Consider the following 25,098-nt stretch of genomic DNA (forward strand, 5'->3'; position numbering starts at 1 on the left):
TTCTTGCCCTGAACACAACGAAGGAGATAATCGTAGACTGCAAAAGCCACCTAGGGATCCATCAGCCCATCAACATTAATGGGACACAGATGGAAGTAATCAGTTGCTTCAATTTCCTTGGTCTGCAGATCTCAGACCAATAAACAGTACTGTATATTTGTATATCTTGTATGTCATAAATGTCTGGATGTAACAGTACTGTATATCTGTATGTCATCAATGTTATTGATTGATTGAAAACTTTATTAACAGATTGCAGAATATACAATATAGTACGGTTCATTATGAATTGAAAATGGGGGACCCTGATGTAAACAAGACAAACGTCTTTCTCTGGTCTGCATTCCCTTAATGATTGTGTGTATTGAGCCATACTGTATTGTACCCATTCTGCAATCTGTTAATAAAATGTTCAATCAATCAATCAATCAATCAATCAATCAGATGACTTGGCTTGGAAGTGGAACCACAACACTGAGGCCATTCTGAAGAAAGACCCTGTTTAAAATAATATATATATTTTGTAATACTTTTTATGAATCCCCTTTGCGGAAATAAAAATAGAATAATATATATATATCCAACAGGTGGATGTATGGTCTACTTACTACATCTACCTACTCTGTACACAGATTAGTTTAACAATAAAAGGAAACGGATCAGATGAGTGTTGATTTTCATTTTGTCTGATTAGGCGTATATTTTTTATTTTATTTTTTTTATTGTATCTAATTTAAAATAATTTAATTATAATTTAATCAGTGACACGTGAACAGGACCCTCCATCTCTCTTTGTGTTGCGTTTGGTGTAATTACATCTTCTCATCGACAGATGTCGCCTAAATCATTTAGCACAATCCAAAACATCGCGTTGACTGAGTTGGAAAGACGTGACGTCACGACAGAGCATTTTCAAGATGGCTCCGAGCTGTGGCCGAAGTGCCACTTCTGCCAGCTAATGTTGAGGGATTAAATTGCATCTATTTGATTAATTCGCAGCATACTTCTGACTACTGATTGTAGTCTGATGATATCTGACAGACCGGGTCTGGATGAAACATATCGACGTCAGTGAATGTTGGGTAACGTGAAAGTATTCCGGCTAAAATGGTAGCCCGTTCTAAGAAGAAGAACAACGAGACGTACTGCTGTGGAGCTCGGCGGACGGAGCGGAACTCATCACAGCAGCGGCTGCAGGGTTCCGGGGCCGAGCGCCTCGCCTTGCGGACTGAATGAGAGATGGAAACGCCGGAGGAGAACGGGGGCTCGTTTCCCGTCGCCGACGTGAAGGAAGACGACGCGGGTTGCAAACCCTGTGTTTTGCTCAAAGACCGCATCGCACCGGCGGCCGAGCCTCGTCCGGCGGAAGACAGCGGACACCCGGCGAGTGAGGACTGGGGTCAAGAAGGTGGGAAGGGTCGTGTTGATGCGGCCAGCAATGGCAGGAATGTAAACAAAGAAGGCTGCGCCTTGGTGGCACAACCACCACTAGCAGCACCACCACCGCGGCACGGGGACGCAGTCATTCTGGATTCGGTTGCAGCAGAGAAGTGCCTCCCTGGTGGTCTGAGAGACAGCCGTGTGATGATCTCCGACCTCTGCGGCGACCACAGCGGTCTCAACGGATTCACCGGGTCACTGGTTCAGGAGCAGATCGTGGACCGCGGGGGGGGAGGAGGAGGGCTCGTCGGGACCGTTTCCTGCCCAGCTGTGCTCCTCGACGAGGGGAACGGAATGTTACCGCCGCCGGCTCGGGTTTCACAGACAGACCGCCCGCCAGGACGGTACTGCTGTGCGGCGGAGAAGACCCCGGATTCCGACGACGTTCAACCGGGGGACGACAAGGCGTCCGGCGGTGAATCGAGCATCCGGCACTTTCCGACCCCCCCGCCGGGCGAGCTGTCATGCTGCACCGGCGAGCACCAAATGAATTGCACGGACGTCCCCTTTTCAGATATGAAAATGGCCAACGGGGACATTGACAGTCAAACATCCAGTGATCCAGATGTGTATGATATCGCGTATTGTGAACAGACATATGCGTGTCGGGGGGGAGTGGGTGTTTGCGACGTGGACGACGAGGGAGCGGAGAAAGTGTTGAACGGCGGCTTGTTGCACATTGTAAACACGAGAGCAACACGGGACTCCGAGGCAGATTGTTTTTCTGAAAACAAAACGAACGTTCCTTTCGACGTCGTGGTCGTTCACGGCGGGTGCGATGATCGGCGACTCCGGGACGAAAAAGTACTAAACGCCAGACTGGGTTCTGCCACGTTGTGTGGCGAGAGGAGCGAGGAGGGAGAGACCCGAGGTCGCCCGGGGACGGGTGCCCCTGTTGCGGCTGCTGAGCTCTCGCACTCCCTCGTCGCCGCCCTGGACCTGGCGGCGGGACGTCCCTCCTCAGAAACAAGTGCCAGGTTCCCCTCGCCTTGCCCGTCGACTTTCTCCAACCTCACCGGCGACAGTCCACTCACTGAGCCCTGTGTCAGAGAAGACGACCAGTGTCATGACTTCACTTTACCTGTGAGGCCACTGAGTTTAAGGACTAATCCGAGTTTTGCCTTTTCTCTCAGTTGCGACGCGACCCCTATGTCACCAGATGATGGGGGCTTTTATTTTGGGACTGATGGGTACTCGGATGATATAAGGAACGCACTTGAGGCGGGCCGTCGGCAAAGTGCCCCCGACAACCTCCCTGATGAGGCCGAGCAGAACGACTTGTCAGACCAGAAACTGATGACAAAGAGATTCGGCATCGCTGATTTCTTCACCAGGTAGGCTAAATGAACCGGACGCGTCATTACTTTTACCAACCCATATCCAGTTCCGCGTTGCGTTCTGCGATCTGATTGGCCACTTACGTTTCTGGTCATGTGACATCTGCGCCAATCGTGTGACGCCTGTTTCTATCGCCGGTTAAGCTTAGGCACTCTTTCGAAGTTGGTTAGAGTTTGTCTTAGAGCAGGGCGATAGAACACCAGCCCTGATTCCAAACTCTAACAGTAACACTTTGAATGCCGACGACGTGTATTGTCGTCTTATCATGCCCCCCGTTGAGTGTCGACGACGTGTATTGTCGTTTGATTTTTTTATTAGCGATCTGAATTCATATTTCATCAACCGAGTCTCCCGTTGGTACAGCAGACCCTCTAGGAGCTCGATGGGAAAAAAACGCCCCCCCTATCGTCTATCCCTGTGTAACTGCAGGTCAGTCGATTATACTGGGAGATCCCTGTGGGGGTGGCCAACTGGCTCCATTATGCTGGCGAGCCGTCTGATGATGAGGGATCTGATCGCGAGTTGGAAAGCAGCGTGGAATATATATTTACAGCAGCCAATAATCAATCAATAAATGCGATCGATATTTGGAATTGCGATCAGGAATTGGAATAATCTTTTTGGAGAACATCTGATCTAAGGTAAGGAGTCTATGTTACCAGTCTTGGGGTAATCAGAGCTGTATTCACTGAGATATCAGCATGTGCCGTGTGTGTGTGATCTTGAGGAAATGGATAATAGATTTTTCAGCCCGCCTCTATAGTGTGCATAAGTACACATATACTATCGATAATCTAGCGTTTATTTGAAAACGATTCATAAATAGGCCGACAAATGACAATGTGACTAGTGTATTCGAGAATATTCCAATAAATGCCGTTTATGGGGGAATCTTTCAATTTTCAGAACATTTTCGAGAGAACGATAGCTTTCCGAAATGCTATAAAAAGGATATGAACCGATTTAAAAAAAAAAAAGAAAAAAAAGAAAAAAAAAAAGAAAAAAATCCGTTTCGACAATGTTGACTGCAAACAAGTCATTGATAAGCGACGGGCAGATTAGACACATAGTCATAATTTAAAACATAGATTATGCGTTTTAACGCTAACATTGAAGTGGATGATGGCATTCAACAGGGTAAAAAGGTAAACAAGGCCGGCACTGATAGTGTAACTGAGGGGTACAATTCCCTGACTGTATTACTAGATATGATACTTACTACCACTACCTTTGTACTTAATATTCGGCCACCCAGTACACGGCATAAATATATTATCATAAACACTCTCACGTAGATGAAACGGATCCAACACAAATGTACGAAGTCGAAACAGGTCTTTATTTCTACACAGCGATGGTGTGTAGAACAAGCACTTAATCACTTAATTACATTTATGAATTGAAATAGTATGCACTTTTATGGCAAAGAGTATTCGTCGGTATATCAATAGAGAATGTCCAATCTCTGAAGGCGCAGGTGGTAAATATACGACCTGGAATAGTTAAGGAATAACAGCAATGATACTTCAATGATTATATACTAGATACACTAGAGGGGGTTAATCCGGTCGCTTGTAAGCCGACAGGAGTAGGAGGGGGGGGGGGTAGAATCCGGCTGCCTCGTCCGGCCAAGGGTATCCCAGGTGAACCCACTGTAGTGCCGTTCAATGCGCCGGCGATCCTTGGACCACAGATGAAAGCAGGTGGACTCTTTGTGGGCCGGCTCTCTCCGGTCCACGGGGGAGAGACGTGAAGCGACCTCGTCTTGCAGAGCGTCTCCTCACCTTGCGTCCTCTCCAGGGGGGGGGGTTCCAACACACGGCAGTGTCGGGGGTCTTTATCCATGGAATAATCAAAGTATACAAAGCATAATCCGTGCCTGGGAAGGCGGGCTGTCGTCGGTAGAATAATCCGGTATACAGGTCCACTCGCTCGTCGGCTCTGGGGCTCCTCGGGTGCAGCTTCACATGGGGTCAACCACCCTGGGTAAGCAGCCAGTTCTCTGCCCGAAACGATGGGGTACTGACTACGGTAGTATTCTCACCGCACGAAGCACTATATATTAACAGACTATTATTAGCTTAATAGACTACGTCCAACTCGACGATATAGTGCCAAATATGACTATTCAAATATTAATATACACGATGTCTCAATACCGATGGTAGGCGAACTTGGCCTTACTCCCACACGTGGCGGCGCGGGGAGGCTTTACGTCTGTGACTCTATTGGAGGGTAAGAAACTGGACTGAAAAGAAAGTCCTACTTTAGTAGCGCAGTATATATACGCACTATGAACAAATAGTCCCATTAGTGTAGCCAGATTCCTACGCGGAACTAGGACTTGTTCGTACATGTGGAGCGGTACGTTTGAACTGGGTCTGAGGGGTATGGCAGCCTGGCACCAAGGTCTCGACCAATAGTAGAATGGAGACTATTATGGGATGTTCAGTAGGCTAGAATGGATATTCAATGCATATTGTACAAGGAATATACAAGGGATATCAGGGAATATTAGAGAATATACAAATACAATTAAATATATATATATAAATAAATATATATATTCGGTTTAATCTGGCCCTTCACAACAGATAGTGTTAACCAACTTCGAAAGAGTCGCCTAAGCTTAACCAGTGATAAACTAGGCGTTAGGTAGTTTGCAGGCTGTTCGAGGCGGAAATAGCCACAGAAACAGGCGTCACGAGATTGGCGCACATGTCACATGACCAGAAACGTCAGTGGCCAATCGGATCGCAGAACGCGGAACTGGAAATGGAAATGGGAATGGATATGGGAATGGGAATGGAAATGGAAATGGTTGGTAAAAGTATAGACGCGAACCGGACACCAAAAACACAATCAAACACACACTGCACACACAATGACAATACATTTAAGTTCACTAACCTTTAACCAAACCAGTAGACATTCAATAGACAACATCAGGGGACTGACATACAGTGAGGGGCCTTTCTCACTCACTATTCGGGTCCGTTCCATTCCGTACCATCCTCATTCCGGGTCAGAGTGCGAACCGCCCCCCCCCCCTCTCCCCCCTCTAGTTTGTGTACACACTTCAGTCTTGGTTCGCAGGGGGGGCGCAGAGGCATGACAGGGGGGACCTTGAGATTTATTAAATTTTTTTTTTTTTTTTTTTTTTTTTTTTTTTTACAGAAAATTATCACTAAAGTGCTATCTGTTGCAGCTGCACTGTTCTCCATGAAAATACCATTTCTCAAAATCTGAAAATCATTATTTAATAAAACACAGAAAAGGATCACCAAGTTACTCTGGATTAAAAAAAAAACTTTACAGACAACATTGAGACAAAGCTTCCTGACACATCTCCATCCAAACTCTTGGAAGAACTCTTTGAAATCTCATCTGATACCACCTAGAGAGCTAGTTTCAGAGTGTGGTGCTGAGTACCAAGTATCTCATGATGCAGCAGTTAAGGTGTTGCTACCATTCAGCACCACATACAGTATCTGTGTGAAGCTGGCTTTTCATCCATGACAGCTCTGAAAACAAAATATAGGGCCAATTTGAAATGTCACGATATTGGTGTTATTTCAATAAATTTAAACATGGCCCATTTCATGACTATTTTGTTGGGGCGAGGGGGGGGCCAAAATATTTTGGTCCGCCAAAGGGGGGCCTGACAGAAAAAGTTTGAGAAGCACTGCCGTAGGCGATGATGTCACGCTCGAAAACGTAAACACAGGAAGAGTGGACACGGTGGTGGAGAGACTGGATGCTGATATAAAATGAACAAATAACCAATAAATATGAAGTTATATTTGAACCTCTGTTGTCAAGCCTTGTCAATATAACCCACCCCCTTTTCTTACGAATGGATGGTGTTGTAGAGTCCGCTTTTGAGCGTGTCCCAGGGCTAACGCTAAGCTAACAGCTAACGCTAGTTAGCTTAGCCTATTACTAGTCTAGTATAGCCACTGTAGCACTTATTTTTCAGCAAAGAACGTGCAATAAACAAAACGGGTACATTCACTGTGTGTTCTGCCTCTCGTTTGTTGATGAAACAAAACTAACATCAACACAATTGAACACCAAAAGCGGAGTTTAGTCTAATTGGCGCCGTTTTGTTAGCTTACATGCTAACGTGAATGGTATATGCCAGTATAACAGTATAGTATTGTGGCTAGCAGCTAAACGCTAAGCTAACGGCTAACGCTAGCTTAGCTAACATCCCATCGCTCGTGGCAATTACATTGCATGTCATTGATCTACTGGTCGACCACGGCCGACTGGTTGGGCACCACTGGTCTAATAGAAATAAATGCATTCGAACAAGAAACCAATGTATAGACATAGCATGGCAAACAAAATTGCCAGGCCTAATGCGAGCCAGGGAAGTGCTGTGCGTTTGTAATGTGGCTTCATGTTTTCATCCACTGAGCTGTGAGGCTCCACAATGCTTGTTTTTGGTTGAGGTCTGAACTCTCAAATTGCCCATAAATATAGTTTTTGTGGGTATTGTCCAGTTGTTGCTGTGTGGTTTTATCTGCCCAAAATTCAAGCAAGCATGAAAGCATATTACAGTAACGACGTTGTGTGTGTCACGCCCCCCGCTCCCACTGGCCCGCACCCGAAATCACCTATATCACCAGTCCAGGTTCAGCGCCCCCGGGGACGAATCAGCGGGGGGCGGGGACGGGGGGGAGTGTTCTCACTCAGACAAACACACCCTTTTCTGGTTCGACCCGCCGCTGATTCGACCCCGAAGAGTGAGTGAGAAAGCACCCTGAGTGATGGTAACATGTGTAGGCTGTGAGAAAGAGGACACGTGCAACACACAGACACAGACACAGACACAGAGAGAGTATAGATAGATAATAGCCTCCATGTTAGCCATGCCCCAGTAATAAAAAATAAATAATAATAATAATAATAATAATAATAATAAAAAAAAAAAAAAAAAAAAATCTAACCCTGACTAACCTTACTGTCATGCACTTGTCCTAATAAACTAGCCTACACTGTAGCACGCAACACTTTGATGAACATTGTTACTCAGCTGATAGATTTGTGCCCTTCCTGATGACTTGTCGTACAGAACTTGTAAGTCGCTTTGGATAAAAGCGTTGGCTAAAATGACTAAATGTAATAATGTTAGTAAATTATATTGCAGGGATCAGTGAGCATCAACCCAGTCTAGTCTAGTATCTCCCCAGGGCTTCAGCCACATCTACATTGACTGTTTCTATTTATGGTCATCTGGCCCAGAACCATAGGATAGGCATGTCCCAGTCTGCCAGTTAACCATCCGCATGTGATAATAATAAAGCAGCGGCTGCCTGTCATGCATGAAGAGGATAATATCATCTGTTGCAGCTGGTGAGCGCGCCTGTTGTGAAACCATCAGTCTGCAGAGGAAGCAACAGGCTACTACTGTGTTCTCTCTTTTTCTCCCGTCTCCTTGATGTTTGGCTCAAAATGTTTTTGTCTGGTCGCAGCCAAAGGGATTCTGCCTTAAGTCTAATTCATGCTCAATTGTGAAAATACATTTGGAGCGCCGCCGGAGGTGTTGCAGGTCCCGGCGTGGGCCAAGGAGCCTACTGGCACCTCTCCCAAAATGTTAACTGCGCGGAGGGCGACGCAGCACCGCAGGTGCTGTGATTGGCCCACACGCAGGGGAGGAAATTAGCGTAGAGCCATATGAAATCCGTTTTATTATTTTCCAAATTCCATTTTATTCTTTCCCAAATTCCGTTTTTTCCGTTTTAATATTTCAGAATTCTGTATTTTGCTTTTTATGCTCATTTTACCATCAGAAATAGTGTCTAATAAGTGGGAATGAATAAATGTCCACAATTGAATAAGATATAACAGTCCATTTAATGCAACTCAGAAATACAGTTACATTTTACACAATATTTTTCAAATAATATTGTGACCAAATAAAAATACACATTTCAAGTGTAAACAATAGATACAGCTAGCTACTACTGACATTATCACAATGACAATGTCAGTAGCCTAGCTATATATATTATATTGTGATGAAATATAGTAATGCATAATTTATGCACCTTTAGTTTAGTTTATTTCGTTTATAAAGGACAGTGTATAATGACAATAGTTTGCATTAAACAAATGGATGGGTGCACTAGATTTAGCTAGAAGCTATCATTTCCATCTATAGTACTATGTACTGTAACGTTACATAGCTATTTAAAGGGGAACTATTTTACTATTTCTTTCACTATTTGGGCACTTTTACACAATTCCTGTGAGTCTATGGAACACCTCTGTAATATATATATTTTTTTTATTCATTGTTTTGTATTTCTAATCAAGTCCTCAAAAACAGCATTTTTCTACCTCAAGATCTCGAGCTGTTTTGAGCCTGGGCTCCTAAACCACTGCGCGCGTTCTGGTTCGCCTGAACATTAACATGTAGCGGTGTCTTTCTGACATCACATATAGCAGGGCTCTACAGTGCGACCAAATTGCTCGCATATGCCCCTAAAAATATTTGTATGCGAACTGTAAAAATCAATTACGCGCACGCTGTGCGAATACAGATTATAGCCTCTCTCGTCTTTTTTTTCCTCCGCTGCGAGATCGTTAAAAAACTACAAGTCCCACATTGCACTCAAGCCAACGGTCCAATCACAGTAGAGTGAAGTGACTGGTTTCATGGGAAATAAAGCAAATGACCAATCGGAAGCCTTGTTTACTTACTGAAACTCCGCGATCAGGGCTCTCGTTTTCCGAGACACCAACTTATTATAGTCTCTCTCTTACCAATAGCAATAGATTTTAGAACACCTAGATTTATCGATAGCAATAGTAATATAACGTTAATGCAACAAAACGAATGCCTTGCTTTGTTAATCATAACGTTGATGCAGTAGCGTATGCCGGTGTGTTGGCTGTAACGGACATGACAATAACAACGTGTACACATTAAAATTGCGATAATCTATTCTAACATTTTCAAATCGATGCAGTTGAATTTCCCCCTTAGGATCGATGCATTGTTACACCCCTACACCAAAGTCACTGGCCCACTGTGTATCTGTGTGTATAATAACTTGGCTAGCGTTATCAACAGCAGAGGTGGGCAATGGGTCCAGCTGCAGCGCCGGAGTGCAAGCGATGTGATGTAATTGGCAGACTCGACTGTCAATCAATGGTCTACCTGACACGCAAACTCAAACAATGTTTCTGTACTGGAGGTGTGATTGATTGATTGATTGATTGATTGAAAACGTTATTAACAGATTGCAGAATGGGTACAATACAGTACAGCTCAATACACACAATTGTTAATGGGATGCAGACCAGAGAAAGACTTTCGTCTTGTTTACATCAGGGTCCCCCATTTCAATTAATCAGGAAAGTGTACAGTAGGAAAGTGTACAGTATTTCAATAGGCAACCCTGAAAGGATTATTTTTCTAGAAGAGCAACACAGCCAAAACATAAGCATTGTATGCATAAAAGGGGCTAAAGTTAAGTGACTGAACCTTTTGTAGCAGTAGTTTGATTTGATAGTTTATTTGATAGGGACAGCTAGAGCTGCCGCGATTACCGCATTACCGCGGTATCGCTGTTACATCACGGCCACCGCAGAGTAGGCTGAATACCGCGTCACCGCTGTTTTTTATAATAATAATAATAATTTACCCTCCTCTCGTTGGGCTTGCGGCTCTGCAGATATACCCTACTCGTCTATCGAGGTTCCAAACGACCCTATTGGGTACCAGAAAAGTCACGTGAAACATTGCAGACCACTGATTGGTCAGAAGAGAGACGCGTCACACGTTTTTACGTCCTGAATGTCAGTTCATCACAACAGCTAATAACGTTAGCTTTAACTCTCCGCCGGAGTGGACTATCATCGCTCTTCAGGAGTACTAAACGAGACATAATGATTTTACTGTCTGCAACGAATGTTATAATAAAAGCCCTTCGTTCTATACACTTGTCTGATTGAAAACTTTATTAACAGACCGCAGAATGGGACAACTCAGCACGCTCTGAGCAAAGAAAGGAACTGAGATATGAATAGAGTATTGCTTGCTATGGTCCGGTAAATACGCTGATGTTATTGAACGCATAACTATATAATGTCAATGCCACAAAACGAATGCCTTTATTATAAAGTAGTAACTTTATAGTAATAATAATAAGAAAGGGTCGGGGGGGTGCCCGCGACACCGAGTGAACTGCGCATCCGTGTTTCACTTTCAATAACTAATGCGTGCTTGCCGAATCCCAAACAATATTCATGCTGCAAAGTCATCCTCTAAAGATAGACATTTAGACTAGAGGCAGGCTATATGCTATAAAGAGTAGACTACTACTAAAAAAAAAAAATGCATTCAAACTTTTTTTTTTTTTTTGTGTGCGTGCGGTAAAAACCGCGGCGGTAGGAAATATTTTGCAAATTTGTGCGATAAGGAAATAATCAATACCGCGGCAGCTCTAGGGACAGCACATGTTAATGAACATCAAGTACAAAATACAAAATGTAAACATGCAGGGTTGTAGCAAGAGCTAATTTACACACATGCACGCACAGTACAAATATACATTTATTTTTGAAAAAAAAATAAACTCTGTTACTTGAAATATTTTCACTGTGCTCCTAAATATTTTTGGGTGCTCCTAAATTTCTTTGTGTGCTCCTAATTTTTTTCATTTAGGAGCACCTGTGCCCCCCCTAGTGAAAAAGGTTAGCGTAGAGCCCTGCATATAGGGCACATTTTCAAATGACTCAGTTCAGTGGGGGTGAATATTGTGAGAGGAGAATTGGAAGAATGCGCCAATATGAGAATTTTGAGACATAGATCATATTAATATAAGTTCACATAGCTAGGAAACAATGCTAAACACTCAAAAAGGCCATTTATAAGATAGTTCCCCTTTAAGTTTATTTAGATTATAAAGGACAGTGTGAAATGACAATCGTTTGCATTAAACAAATGGATGGGTGCACTAGATTTAGCTAGAAGCTATCATTTCCATCTATAGTCATATCACGTTACATAGCTATTTAAGTGTATTTAGTTTATAAAGGACAGTGTGTAATGACAATCGTTTGCATTAAACAAATGGATGGGTGCACTAGATTTAGCTAGAAGCTAGCATTTCCATCTATAGTCCTATAACATTACATAGCTATTTAAGTGTATTTAGTTTATAAAGGACAGTGTGTAATGACAATCGTTTGCATTAAACAAATGGATGGGTGCACTAGATTTAGCTAGAAGCTAGCATGTCCTAACGTTACATAGCCATTTAATCACAATAGTGTCGCAAGTGTTTTTGCGGGTCCAGTCCACGGAACATTGACAGAATTTGCAAAACACCTTATCGCCGGAGGCATAAAAGTCATTGGGCCTAACAAATTTAATAGTTGGTTTCAGGTTGGTTGTCAGTTTGGCCATGGGTAGGTAGGGAATTTATTTTATTTGATTTTTTTATTTTATTCTTTCCCACGGCGACTATGGATAGGGCATTTCTTGATTTAATTAAAATGTTCACAACAACATGGATGCATGTACTCTGCCAGCATGTTTAATATCCATAATACTAAATGTTTGACTAAGATTTCTATGAAACTTTATTCTAAATTTTTTTTTTTTTTTAAAAACCCATAAAATATATTGGGTCGCACCTAAATCGGCAGGGTCGGTCGGCAACCTGAAACCAACTATTAATTTTGTTAGGCCTTAGGTAGGCCTGCCGCGATAAGCAATAAATCGATTAATTGCCGCGATAATTAAAATGAATGCAATGATTTTGACGGGCGCGATTAATTGCTATTTGCGCGTTTGTTTTAATGAGGCGGACCCAGTGCCCCTTGTCAGTCACTGTCCGTGTTGGGAGGCGGGCCGCTGGCTTTACTACAGAGCACAGCACAGGAGCTCCGTGGGGCTAACGTTACCCCTCATTGTGTCTATTCTACTAGCATTAACGTTACTCATACAAACAGAGTAAACACAGTTTTCAATCAATCAATCAATAACAACATTAACGAGACCCTCGTTGTGTCTATTCTGCTAACGCTAACGTTACCTCTCATTGTGTCTATTCTACAAGCGTTAACGTTAGCTAGGCTGTCTATGCTAACGTTAACGAGCATTAGGCTAACAAGCTGTAACGTTACCAGTCGCGTCTATTTGCTAACATTAGCATTAGGTAATAACCGGTTTAAAATGGATGGTGATTACCTCACGTTGTGTCTATTCTACTAGCATTAACGTTACTCATACAAACAATCAATAGCGAGTTATATTGATCACGCTATGTACGATAGCCATGCTAAAACGCTAGCACAACATTAGCACCTAACCTAACAACAAGCCTTAACAAGTCAGCGATCTTTTTGCGAGACTAAACTCTCCGCTCGGTGGCAAATTGTGTTGATGTCGGTTTTGTTTAATCAATAAATGAGGCAGAATACACAGTGACTGTATCCTTTGTTTATTGCACTTGTGCCTGCTGCAAACATAATGATTATGAAATCCTAGAGACGCGTCTCTATTCAGTGGTCTGCAGTGTTTCACGTGACTTTTCTGGTACCCAAAAAGTACCTGAAATAATCACAACAATACTTCCGGTCCGGTCGGTGGGCTTCAAAATAAAAGTCTTAAACACCGGAAAAGACGGAGCGGTGGGCTTCAAAATAAAAGTTTTGGGAAATAAATTTCTCCAAAAAAAAAATTCTATAACCGGTCGCAATAATATCGCTTATCGCGATATTTTCGGGGGCAATTAATCGCCCAGCAAAATGTGTTATCGTGGCAGGCCTAGCCTTAGGATACTGCTCTGCTCTGAATTTAGGGCTTATTGCGGAATTTCTTAGCTTCTTGAAGACGTTAACACCGAAGCAGCGAGACGCTTGAGCACTGCTGTGTTGTGTGTAACCCGCTCTAGCGTCCCCGGTCGCGTGTGCACCAAACGTTCCACCCAAAAACTGAATTTCAGTCCAGATTAGGCCAAATTCTGCAATATTCCACGTTTTGCAGTTGATTCCATTTTTATTGGTTAATTCCGCGATTCCGTCCGCGATTCCGTGAACGCGGATTTCATATGGCTCTAAAATTAGGCAATTTTACTTGCCAAATGCGAGTATTCTTTATCTTTGGCGAGTGATTCATGAAGAGTAGTAAACAAAACAAAAAAATCATTCTGCTGATTCGCTCACTGGCACAAGCCGAACTCTGACTCCCCCCTTATGATTCCTCCCATTTGCGCCTCATAATAATCCATTCAATGAACATCATCGTTGCGCTCTAAGCTCCTCCAATGCAGGGCTGTACGTTAACTTTTTTTGCACATAGCACTGGTGCTACAGAGGTTGATAGTTTTGTAGCACTGGCCAAAATCTTGTAGCACAAGTATAAAACTAGGGATGCCCCGATCACGTTTTTTGCCACCGATACCGATCGTCATGAGCCATATCGGCCTATACCGATCCGATACCGATCGTTTTTGATTAAAAGAAATTAAAATTTATTTTATATAATTATTTTTTCTTTTTTTATATAAAATATATATATTATATAATTAGACTTGTACTTGTATTATCTGCGAGACATCGCCACCACGCAACAAGCTCCACTGTCTGTGTGTACTCTAGTAGCCTCCAGCTACGGCCAGGATTCTCCGGAGCTGCAGCTGGACCTATACTCGAGTAGCCTCGAGCTACGGCCAGGATTCTCCGGCGCTGCACCTGGACCCTATTGGTATAACGTTACTTAACTGTGCTCAGCAAGCCCTCAGCTCGAATATGCATCGAATCAGTGTTATAAGACATTGATATCAGGAGCTATCTGTAGCTACTGCTAGCCGGATATATAACGTTAATACAACGCCTCAGTGAATTATTTAGTTCAATGGGACATTTCGTTTTTAACAGTGAACTAACTTGCGCTAACGTGAGCTAACAGCTAACAGCTAACAGGTATCATACATACCTACTATACTTGCTGGAGCGTTTGTTGATGTCAGGAGCTATCGGTAGCTGGCCGGCTAGATACCGTTCGGTTAGACGATGCCTCATCATGTATTAAACTAAAAGTGAATAGTTGACTGGGTCATTTTGTAACGGTAGCTAAGCTAACGTTAGCTCAAGGAGACGCCGTCCTCCCGTGTCCCATGTCTCACTAGACTAGACCCGTGTTTACATGCGTACGGGAGGGGCTGGAGGAATGAGCAGACGCCGCACCACCGGTGTCTGAGACAGAACTCGGCGACAGCGAGTGAGATCGGGTTTGACGATCGGTGAAAATAAAGCATTATCACCGATCGCATATTTATACTGATTATCGGCCGATAACGATCGGTGGCCGATCGATCGGGGCATCCCTATATAAAACGTTTTATATTTGTAACAGTCACAAATGTGCCTATTGTATTTGTGTTATTTAGTTGCAGTGCCATGTTTGGTTGTCATTTTCATGCTGACAAGTTGACGTCACACAGCCAGACACGTTACGTGTAGGAATTATGGGATTTGGTGTTGGGTGTATGGACTCTACTAGGGGTGGGAATCACCAGTTTCATCACGATACGATATAGATTCTTTGGACAACGATACGATATTTGCCGATATCTGCCACGATACGATACAATGCAGGTGCCTACAATCGATATGAGATGATATAAGCCCATTTAACACAATCCGTAACATTTAGATCAACTCAAAAGGTAACAAAATATAATTTGGAGAAAAAAAAATTTAGCTCTTCCAGACATTTAAATGAAAACTATTTATTGTTTTTAATACAAATAGACCTCCTGTTCACTATAAAGTGCCACGTTTTGATATATTGAGCTTTAAACTTTAAGTACATTTTTTTGGAACACGCAACCTAAAACCCCTTCCTCTCCCAAATTGTTCCTGCAATTGTTTTATGTTGCATGATGATCATGCATACATTTATTATGTATTGTATTTTTTATGTTTAAATATCAACATCATCTGTCCACCCTCAGTACATTTACTATCAATATAATATACTCGTCTGACTTCATCATATCTTTTCAAACGCACACACACAGAAGGGAGAATGCCCCTCCTTCCCAGTCCCCACTCTGCTGTTCTCTGTCGCTCTGAACAGGGTTTTAGCTTGTTGTTAGCTTATGCTAACGGGACGTTAATTCCGGTCTTAAACACGACGTGGTCATAAAGGAATGGCGAGGATTGCAAAGCATGTTATATGCATTTGACCCGTTGCGGAATAAAACAGCAGGGATTTGTTTTGGGTCGCGGAATAAGCACACTATGTTGCAATGTCCGCGTTCCAGACGCTACTGAGACGAGTACTGTTGTGTCAGAGCCGTGTGCTGTGGAGCGGATATGAGTCACGACACCACGGATTTTCAAAATAAGAGTATCGGAATGAACTGAGCGTTGCTAGCTGCCGGAGCCATAGTTATTATAGCTGGAGCTGCACTTAGGCGGAAATGAGACCCGCGACAGGATTTTCAAAATAAGAGTATCGATATGAACCGAATGTCTATCGCACCAGTGCTACTGAAGTAAATCCATTCATCGCACAGACCGCTGTTGCTGTAGCACGTGCGATATATATGTCACACTGTACAGCCCTGCTCCAATGACACGCCTTGAGCCGCAGTTTCGCTGTGGCTGTAGGCCCTTTTAAATCTGACCCTTCACCCCTCTCGTGCGGCGTACCACAGGGATCTGTGCTTGTGCCAATCCTTTTTGCGCTCCATGTTCTCCTCCTAGGCCTTCTCATCAGCTCATTTAAGGGCATCTCTTACCACTGCTACGCAGATGACATCCAATTATATCTCTCCTTCAAACCTGATAACTAGTGCCTATCGGCCATCGAAAACTGGATGGGTAGTAATTTCCTGCCGCTCAATGCGGCAAAAACAGAGGTACTAATCAATCATAGCACCAGATACCATTGCCTCAAGAGTAGCCTGGCACATGGGTTCCCTTAAAAGCAATGTGCGCCCCCACATAAGAAACCTTTGGGTCATATTCGACCAGGCCATGAATCTGGACAAACATGTCAATGAGGCTGAGCTCATTCACCCACTCTCCTCCAGCCGGTCACTGTGGTCTTCCCATCAGGAGCTCCTGGTGGTGCCCAGGACCAGACTGAAGACAAAAGGGGACAGAGCCTTTGCGGTGACTGCCCCAAGGCTCTGGAACGCCCTCCCTTTAACTCTGAAAACCGCTCCCTTAGAGCTCATCTTTAAAAGGCAGCTAAAAACCCACTTCTACAGGCAGGCTTTTTAAACACCCATAGCCGTTTTCTCTCTGTTCATGTCTGTTTTGTTCTTGTTTTTAGTTTTAGTTTTCCGGTGTCTATTCTAGTGTTTTAGCTAAGTTTTTTTTCCCCCACATGTACTATTTCTTGTATTTTCAACCGATGTTTAAAAAAAATGCTGTAGGGTGGCTGAGTGGCGCAGTGGGCAAGGCGCTCGCCACTAACGCAGGATATGCTGGTATCGAGCCCAGCTCTCTGCATTGCTACCGGCTTGGCCGGCCGTCATACTAACACAATTGGCAGTGTTAGAGGGTGGGAAAGCCGGTGGGTGGGGATTGGACGTTGTGGACAGCGACTCCTACAGGTCGGTTGGGTGACGCCGGTACGGCGGAAACAGGAAGTATCGGGGGCAGCGTGAGCCTCCCACGCGTTACTCCTCGCAAGGCTGGGGCGATATGACGATATTTTTATAAATATTGGGTACAGTTCATTAACGATACACTTTTTTAACGTATCGTGGATATCGTGATGTTTTGCCCAAGAGGATTGTGTCGCGTCAATCTGGTCCACACGTTCAAACTTTTGAACAACGCCGCCCCCACACACACACTACTGCATCAAAGTTACTACTTATGACTAACAAAGGCATTCGTTTTGTGGCATTAACGTTATATAGTTACACGTTCAATAACATCAGCGTATTTACCCGAACATAGCAACGTCCGAGGACGACATAGATAGCAAGCATTACTCGTTCATATCTCAGCCCGTGCCGAGTTGTGCCCATTCTGCGGTCTGTTAATAAAGTTTTCAATCAGACAGATGTATGGAAAGGCTTTTATTATAACATTCGTTATATCAATGGAGGACAATCTGGAAAGTAAAAAACGAATAGCGCTTGCCGATTGGTGCTAAGAACAGCAGGGCGGGTGCAAGCGGTGTGACGTAATTGGCAGACTCGACTGTCAATCAAAATTATTCTGTTGCCGGCTGAATGATTGAATGAATGAAAACTTTATTAACAGATTGCAGAATGGGTACAATACAGTACAGCTCAATACAACAGTGGACTGGAGGATGAAGACCAGAAAAAGACTTTCGGCTTTTTTACATGAGGGTCCTCCATTTTCAATTCATCAAAACATTTAGAGACATAAAAAATATTAAAAAAATATAAAAAAAATGTTTGCCACAAATATTTAGTTAAAAAAAGTTAGTTGAACAATCGGTATCGGTGGCAAATTTTCATATCGGTGCATCCCTATACTGGTGCCTGCAAGGAACAACTTTAGACAAAGTTAAATGTCACCGCCTGACTCAGGATCGTAGCGCCTGTCACATCTGAGGGGAGCGCTGCTCGCAGAGAGGAGCATGATGCCTTGACATTCAGAATTTACTTTCTTTCGCCAAGCACACCATTGGATAACTGAATTTGTCCTTCCGGTATGCTAAATTGGCTTGTTAAGAGTGTTGATATTTAATCAGTGTAACCTGCAAGTACCCCTCGCCACCAGGTAAATAATGAGCCACCATATGTCAGGGAATGGTCGTAACGAGAGCTTTATCGACTAACAGAAATGCCAGCAGGGAAACACTTTACTTACATTGCGTCCTGTAAAGGACTATAATAATACAGAAAAGTTTCAAAAGGTCAAGGGAGTGGATATGGTGTGGAAAGACGAGAGTGTTTGTCCACAGCGTTTCCGACAGGTTGCTGGAGGGGCCGACGCAGTCAGGAAGGAACTGTGGGAAGCTGAACGAGGAACATAAAACACAATTTACTAGGCCGAGGTCCCTCTTTATCGGCTGACTTGAAAGGCAGGAGTGAGGAAGGTGAAAAGTGCAAATAGGAATGTGCCGTGCCTTGGGGAAGCGACTCTGAAAAGAATAGTTTTACGAGCTAACAATTAGCCTACTTCACGGTGGAAGAGTAGTTTGATTCACTGAAGTTACTTAGAAAAAGAAATTAAACTACGTTATATAGCTTATATATAAAAGAATGGTCTGCAATGTAATACAGCATTCTAACATATAACACAAAATGAGGTGACATGACTGCAAAAAATGTAAGTGCATACTCCTTAGTCAGTCATGAACCGACACCAAATTACCTAACTGTCTGTGGGTCGTCTCAGAAAAGTGCAATAATGTAAATAGTTTTTGTAATATCTGCCTTGCACAATCTTAACAATTAACACTCTAAAACATGTCAAACTTGTTTATCTTGTACTGCCGCTCTTTTAAACCATTTACCAACAGCCTCTTGACAACTCTAAACAATTAGTGAACAATGAGCTCAGTTATCAGATCAGAATCTCTTGTATGACAGGGAGCGGAGAGGAGTTGACAAAGGGGTCACTGCAGAGAGGAGGCAGTGGTAACATTTTTATATATTTAATAAATATATGATATCACAAAAAAACCAATGCTGATATATTTTGCACATAATCTGACACACATCCAAAAACCCTAAAGGAGTTTTACACTCATTAATTTAGTTTGACTTGAATATGGCCACCAGTGATGTCATCGGTGACATTGCATCCTTGTATTGTGGTAATGACAACTCAATGAAATGATAAGGTAGCAATCCCTATAAAATTGCTGTTTTTTCATCTACATAATTTCATGGAGCTGTAATTAACACAACACAAGGATTCAATGCCCCAGATTAGATCACTGGTGGCCAGTGTTGGGCAAGTTACTTTTAAAAAGTAACTAGTTACAGTTACTAGTTACTTCTTCCAAAAAGTAACTAAATTACTTACTCGGCTACAAATTATAAAAGTAACTAGTTACTTCAGAAAGTAACTATTGCGTTACTTTCAATATATATATTTTTTTACATAAACAACATACACAAATCTAAACTATTTTAATGTTGCTGTGGGACAAAGTGAGACTAGCCTCCAATCAAATGCCATGTATGTAGATATTATAATTACTATGTTTATATAGTGGATCATACAAATACAATAGATCTGTTTGAACTTTTTATATGTATTGCCCCTCAACAGGCCACAACTGGGCAACATTAAATTATGCTTGTTAAGCACTATACCAAAAATAAATAACAAATATATACTGATTGATTGAACATTTTAATTAACAGATTGCAGAATGGGTACAGCAGTACGGCTCAATACACACAATTGTTAAGGGTTGCAGATCAGAGAAAGACTTTCGTCTTGTTTACATCAGGGTCCCCCATTTTCAATTCATGACATTTATGACATACACAAGGGCTGGGCGATATGGCCTAAATATGATATCACGATATTTTCTGACCTTTCGGCGATACACGTAACACGATACACATCACAATGTTTTTCTTTTTTTCCCCAAACAATTCATTATGAGGCTTACCAAGACAGTATTTGAGTTTGCAAGCTAACATTAAAGACAAAATAAAATACCCATGCATTTAGCATTTTTATATTATATATTAGATTTAGATTATTGGATTATTAGATTATATATTGCATATATTTAGCAATGAGATATTATATGATTTTAGATATGAAATATGATTAATTGAAAATGGGGGACCCTGATGTAAACAAGATGAAAGTCTTTCTCTGGTCTGCATCCCCTTAACAATTGTATGTATTGAGCTGTACTGTACCCATTCTGCAATATGTTAATAAAGTTTTAAATCAATCAATCAATCAATCAATAAATAGCATTTTAGCATTTTTATGAAACTACTGTATATTTGTATGTCTCTAAATGTTTTGATGAATTGAAAATGGAGCACCCTTATGTAAGTCTTTTTCTGGTCTTCATCCTCCAGTCCACTGTTGTTGTATTGAGCTGTACTGTATTGTACCCATTCTGCAATCGTTAATAACGTTTTCATTCATTCAATCATTCAGCCGGCAACAGAATAATTTTGATTGACAGTCGAGTCTGCCAATTACGTCACACCGCTTGCACCCGCCCTGCTGTTCTTAGCACCAATCGGCAAGCGCTATGCGTTTTTTACTTTCCTGAAAGTCCTCCATTGATTTTGACGAGAGCTCAGCTCAACGACAACAACAACAGCTCCCCGCGGCCGACGAGTGATTACCAGCGCACCGCAGCATGACTAAACGAGGCATAATGATTTTACTGCAACGAATGTTATAATAAAAGCCTTTCCATACATCTGTCTGATTGAAAACTTTATTAACAGACCGCAGAATGGGCACGCACAACTCGGCACGGGCTGAGATATGAACAGTAATGCTTGCGTTGCTATCTATGTCGTCATCGGACATTGCTATGTTTGGGTAAATACGCTGATGTTATTGAACGTGTAACTATATAACGTTAATGCCACAAAACGAATGCCTTTGTTAATAATAAGTAGTAACTTTGATGCAGTAGTGTGTGTGGGGGCGGCGTTGTTCAAAAGTTTGAACGGGTGTGGACCAGATTGACGCGACACAATCCTCTTGGGCAAAACATCACGATATCTACGATACGTTAAAAATCATTAATGAACTGTACCCGATATTTATATAATATCGTCATATCGCCCAGCCCTACACAACATACAGATATAAGAATCGAATCATTCTAAACTAATCTAATCATGACATTTAAGACATGCATCATACAGATATATATCTCTGCGCACCAGACTGCTATTAAACCAGGAAGTGCAGCACTATGTTGAGCCTGTCAGCAGTAGAGCCACTACTGCCCTGCGCTGCAACACAACAAGAGTGAACCGCAGTCTCACGCTGACTGAATCGCTTGTGTTGTGTCGCTGTGTGGCAGACTGTGGATGCTTTCGAACACCCGCCCACCTCTAGCTCTGATTGGCTTACCATGACATTTTACTCAAACTCAGCCAATCGTCAGCATGTATCCGCTTGACTCGCGCACTGCCCACTAAACAAGGAAGAACATATTGCCTCTCAGCGCAGATATCTGTCTGATGAAAGAAACAGGTTAATTCATAGTAACGCGCCACATTTTTTTGCAGTAACGGTAACAGCGTTATTAAGATTGGAAGAGTTACTAGTTACTGAAAAAACTAACGCCGTTAGTAGCGCCGTTACTTATGCGCCGTTACTTATAGCGCCGTTATTCCCATCACTGCTGGTGGCCATATTCAAACTAATTTACTCTCAATAACTGTCACACTAAAATGAATGTGTGCAAAACAGTTGCGAGTGAGGACGTGTGTGAGATTATGTGCAAAATAAATCAGCTGTGTTTTGGTGAAGTGCCCCTTTAAGGACCCCAGCCATCCCAACCACAAACTGTTTCAGCTGCTACCGTCCGGCAAACTGCAGCCTCAAGGCCCAGACCAGCTGACTCTGGGACAGTTTCTCCCCCAGGCAGTCAGACTAATGAACAAATAACACTGACGACCTGCAGCTGAGGAAAAAACAGTGCTACTTTATAGCTGTCCCTGCTACTGATTTGCACGCAACACTGATTTGCACACAGTACACTTCTACTGTAATTGGTGCTACTATTGGTATTGATATGCTGCTATTTTAAATAGTTTTTACTATTTTTTTTACTGTTATACTACTTGTGTTAACCGCTGTGAAAGAGGGGACAAAATGAGACCAAACACGGCATTTATTTTGATCTTGTTTTCATGATAGTGGGAAGACGAAATCGTTAATTGAAGTTGAAACTTGATTAACTCATTCCCCGCCAACAACGAGTTTACTCGTTAATCGTTATTGGGCGCCATGCATTGAACGCCAACAACGAGTAAACTCGTTCTTTGGTACGTTTTCGATTTTAATATTCTATTCAATGTCACAGACCTATATGTTGCCGTTAAAAGGCATACTGGGACCGTGAGGGTGCAGTACCGGCCAGATCCGGCTAGGTGGCAGTATCGAGAGTGCAGTAAACCCTGTTCCAGACTGTGTGTTACATTTAAATCCCTCCGGGCACTAAATTTAGACAGAGCCGAGTAAATCGCTTCATCCGACCACTTGGAAACACATCTGGCACACTCTATCCATAAATTGTGCCAAATTATGTCCGGGACCAGATGGACACCAATACTGGAAATTGCGATCAGACAATTGGAATATTCTTTTTGGAATACCCCCGACCAAAGGTAAGGACTATCTGACATCAATTTCAGCTTGATACAACAATGTTTTCATATCGATCCAGCTGATCAGCGTCTGTAGTGTCCAACACGTATGCCGTTACTGGCCATCAGAGAAAAGAAAAAACGCCCCCCCCCCCCTTTCATGCATTCATGATGAAACAATACCTATTATATACATTTGATTTGGAAATAGTAGCGTGTCCAGGCAAGAAAAGCCAACGCTTATAGTAGAATACACATAGCGCCCTATAACTCAGCTTTTCAGGAATGATCCCGGATCACTCCTAAACTATACTTATATTCACCACGGGATAACGCGCGAACGTATGCATGAAAAAAATTATCTCCTTTTTTGTATCTTTGCACGACGGAAGAAAGTCACTGTCAAATGACTTGTATTGTTTCCATAGCTATAATATAGAATATAGATATAGCTCTCCAAACATAGTGACGCACAGTGAAAATATGTTATGGAAACGTGGCATGTTAGCCACAACGACCAGGCTAATGGCTGGCGCCCAATGTGTTAATCGCCCAGCCCTACTATACTGTAGAAAAGGATAGGGATGTGACAAATAACTTGAAACTTGATAGTTAACTATGCCTCAAAACGTAAAAATAAATAAATAAAGGAATTAACTACCAAAATCAGAAATCACTATGCCAATTTTAATTTAGTTTTAATTACTCACATCGCAAGCTACTGCAAAATGTAGTTCAACCACGTACTCGTTTAATTAGTGAAACTACTCCGCCGCAACACTGGAAATGTGTAATAAAGGTCTTTGGCTTGGACACGGCAAGGAGACGTCAGCTCAGCTCTCTGACACAAACCCAAGATTGTGTGCGACACCCCACCTGCACAACACTGAACAGAGCTATGGGGAGATTGGGGTGGTTGTGGTGGTGTGATATGATATCGCCTTTATCGCTTTGCCTTTTGTCCTCAAATAAAACGTGGAGACAAAATAACCTGATTTTCTTTTAATGTGTAGTCATAAATGGTGCACTGCACGACAACAAAGATGACTGTACGTTTCTAGATCTATATGATTCATATTGAACTGTGGGGAGCCTGGTTTAAGTGCATAGTTCTGATGATCACAGTTGTTGTTTCTTCTGATGTTTAAACCCTGACCTTTTTATAACATCAGAGCTACTGAGAGCTGCTGTCGCATACTGTTTTGTTTTAAAGGGACTGATTTAGTCAGCAGCAACAGTCTGTAACAGAAACTCCTGAAGTTATTTATGCTGATGAACCCCGATTATCTTTTGACAGACCCTAATGCTGATTTTTGTCCAATATCCCGCCGAACTGATCCATGGCATACAAAAACAATAGAGACATTGACAGCTGACGAGATGTCTGACTGAGGGGAGCTAGATGGTTGCCGACGTTGACGTGAGTCTACACGGACTGGCACAATTATTATTATGATTTGATTATTAATTAAATGATCAATTACACGATTAATTATTACATTATTATTATTGAATATAAAAAAACAGGAATATAAAAAAAAACTTTTATAGGAATATAAAAACAACAGTGACTGTCCAGCTTACTGCGAATGGAAGTCTGTGGGGTTGGCAGTCTGGAAAACATCAGAGACACTCTGATTATCATTATAATCAAACAGATATTCTTCAATCAATATCTGAAGAAAAAGAAAATAAGTTAATAACCCTCTTACTGTCATGCACTCTTCCTCCTAATACTAACATACACTCAACACTATAGCACTCAAGTCTTAACACTTTGTTGAACATTGTTACTCAGCTGATAGTTGTATGTTAACGTCAAGCCCTGGTTGTGTCCTTCCTACTGAGTTGTCGTACAAAACTTGTAAGTCGCTTTGGATAAAAGCGTCCGCTAAATGAGTCTCCTCTTCAGTCTACTTGGTCTCCTCTTTTCTTCGTGACTGGGGGCAGAGGGTGGGTGTACAAAGACAATGTGTGCTGTAGTGCGAGTGTAGCATCTCTTGAGTGCTGCTCAAGTTTCTTTTTGTTTTGAGAT

General features: G+C 42.4%; 1 protein-coding gene across 1 annotated transcript in view; it reads left to right on the forward strand.

The window, feature by feature from the left end:
- The first annotated feature begins 930 nt into the window (after nucleotides 1-930).
- The window catches only part of LOC311234962 (uncharacterized protein), an 82,682-nt gene continuing 58,514 nt past the window's right edge, over nucleotides 931-25,098 (forward strand). The window contains 1 exon segment of the mRNA XM_084322255.1: nucleotides 931-2,774. Coding sequence (XP_084178381.1) covers nucleotides 1,240-2,774 — 1,535 coding nt within the window. The 5' untranslated portion in view covers nucleotides 931-1,239.

Source organism: Notolepis coatsorum, assembly GCF_963971535.1.
Source record: "Notolepis coatsorum genome assembly, chromosome: 9".
Taxonomy (NCBI): domain Eukaryota; kingdom Metazoa; phylum Chordata; class Actinopteri; order Aulopiformes; family Paralepididae; genus Notolepis; species Notolepis coatsorum.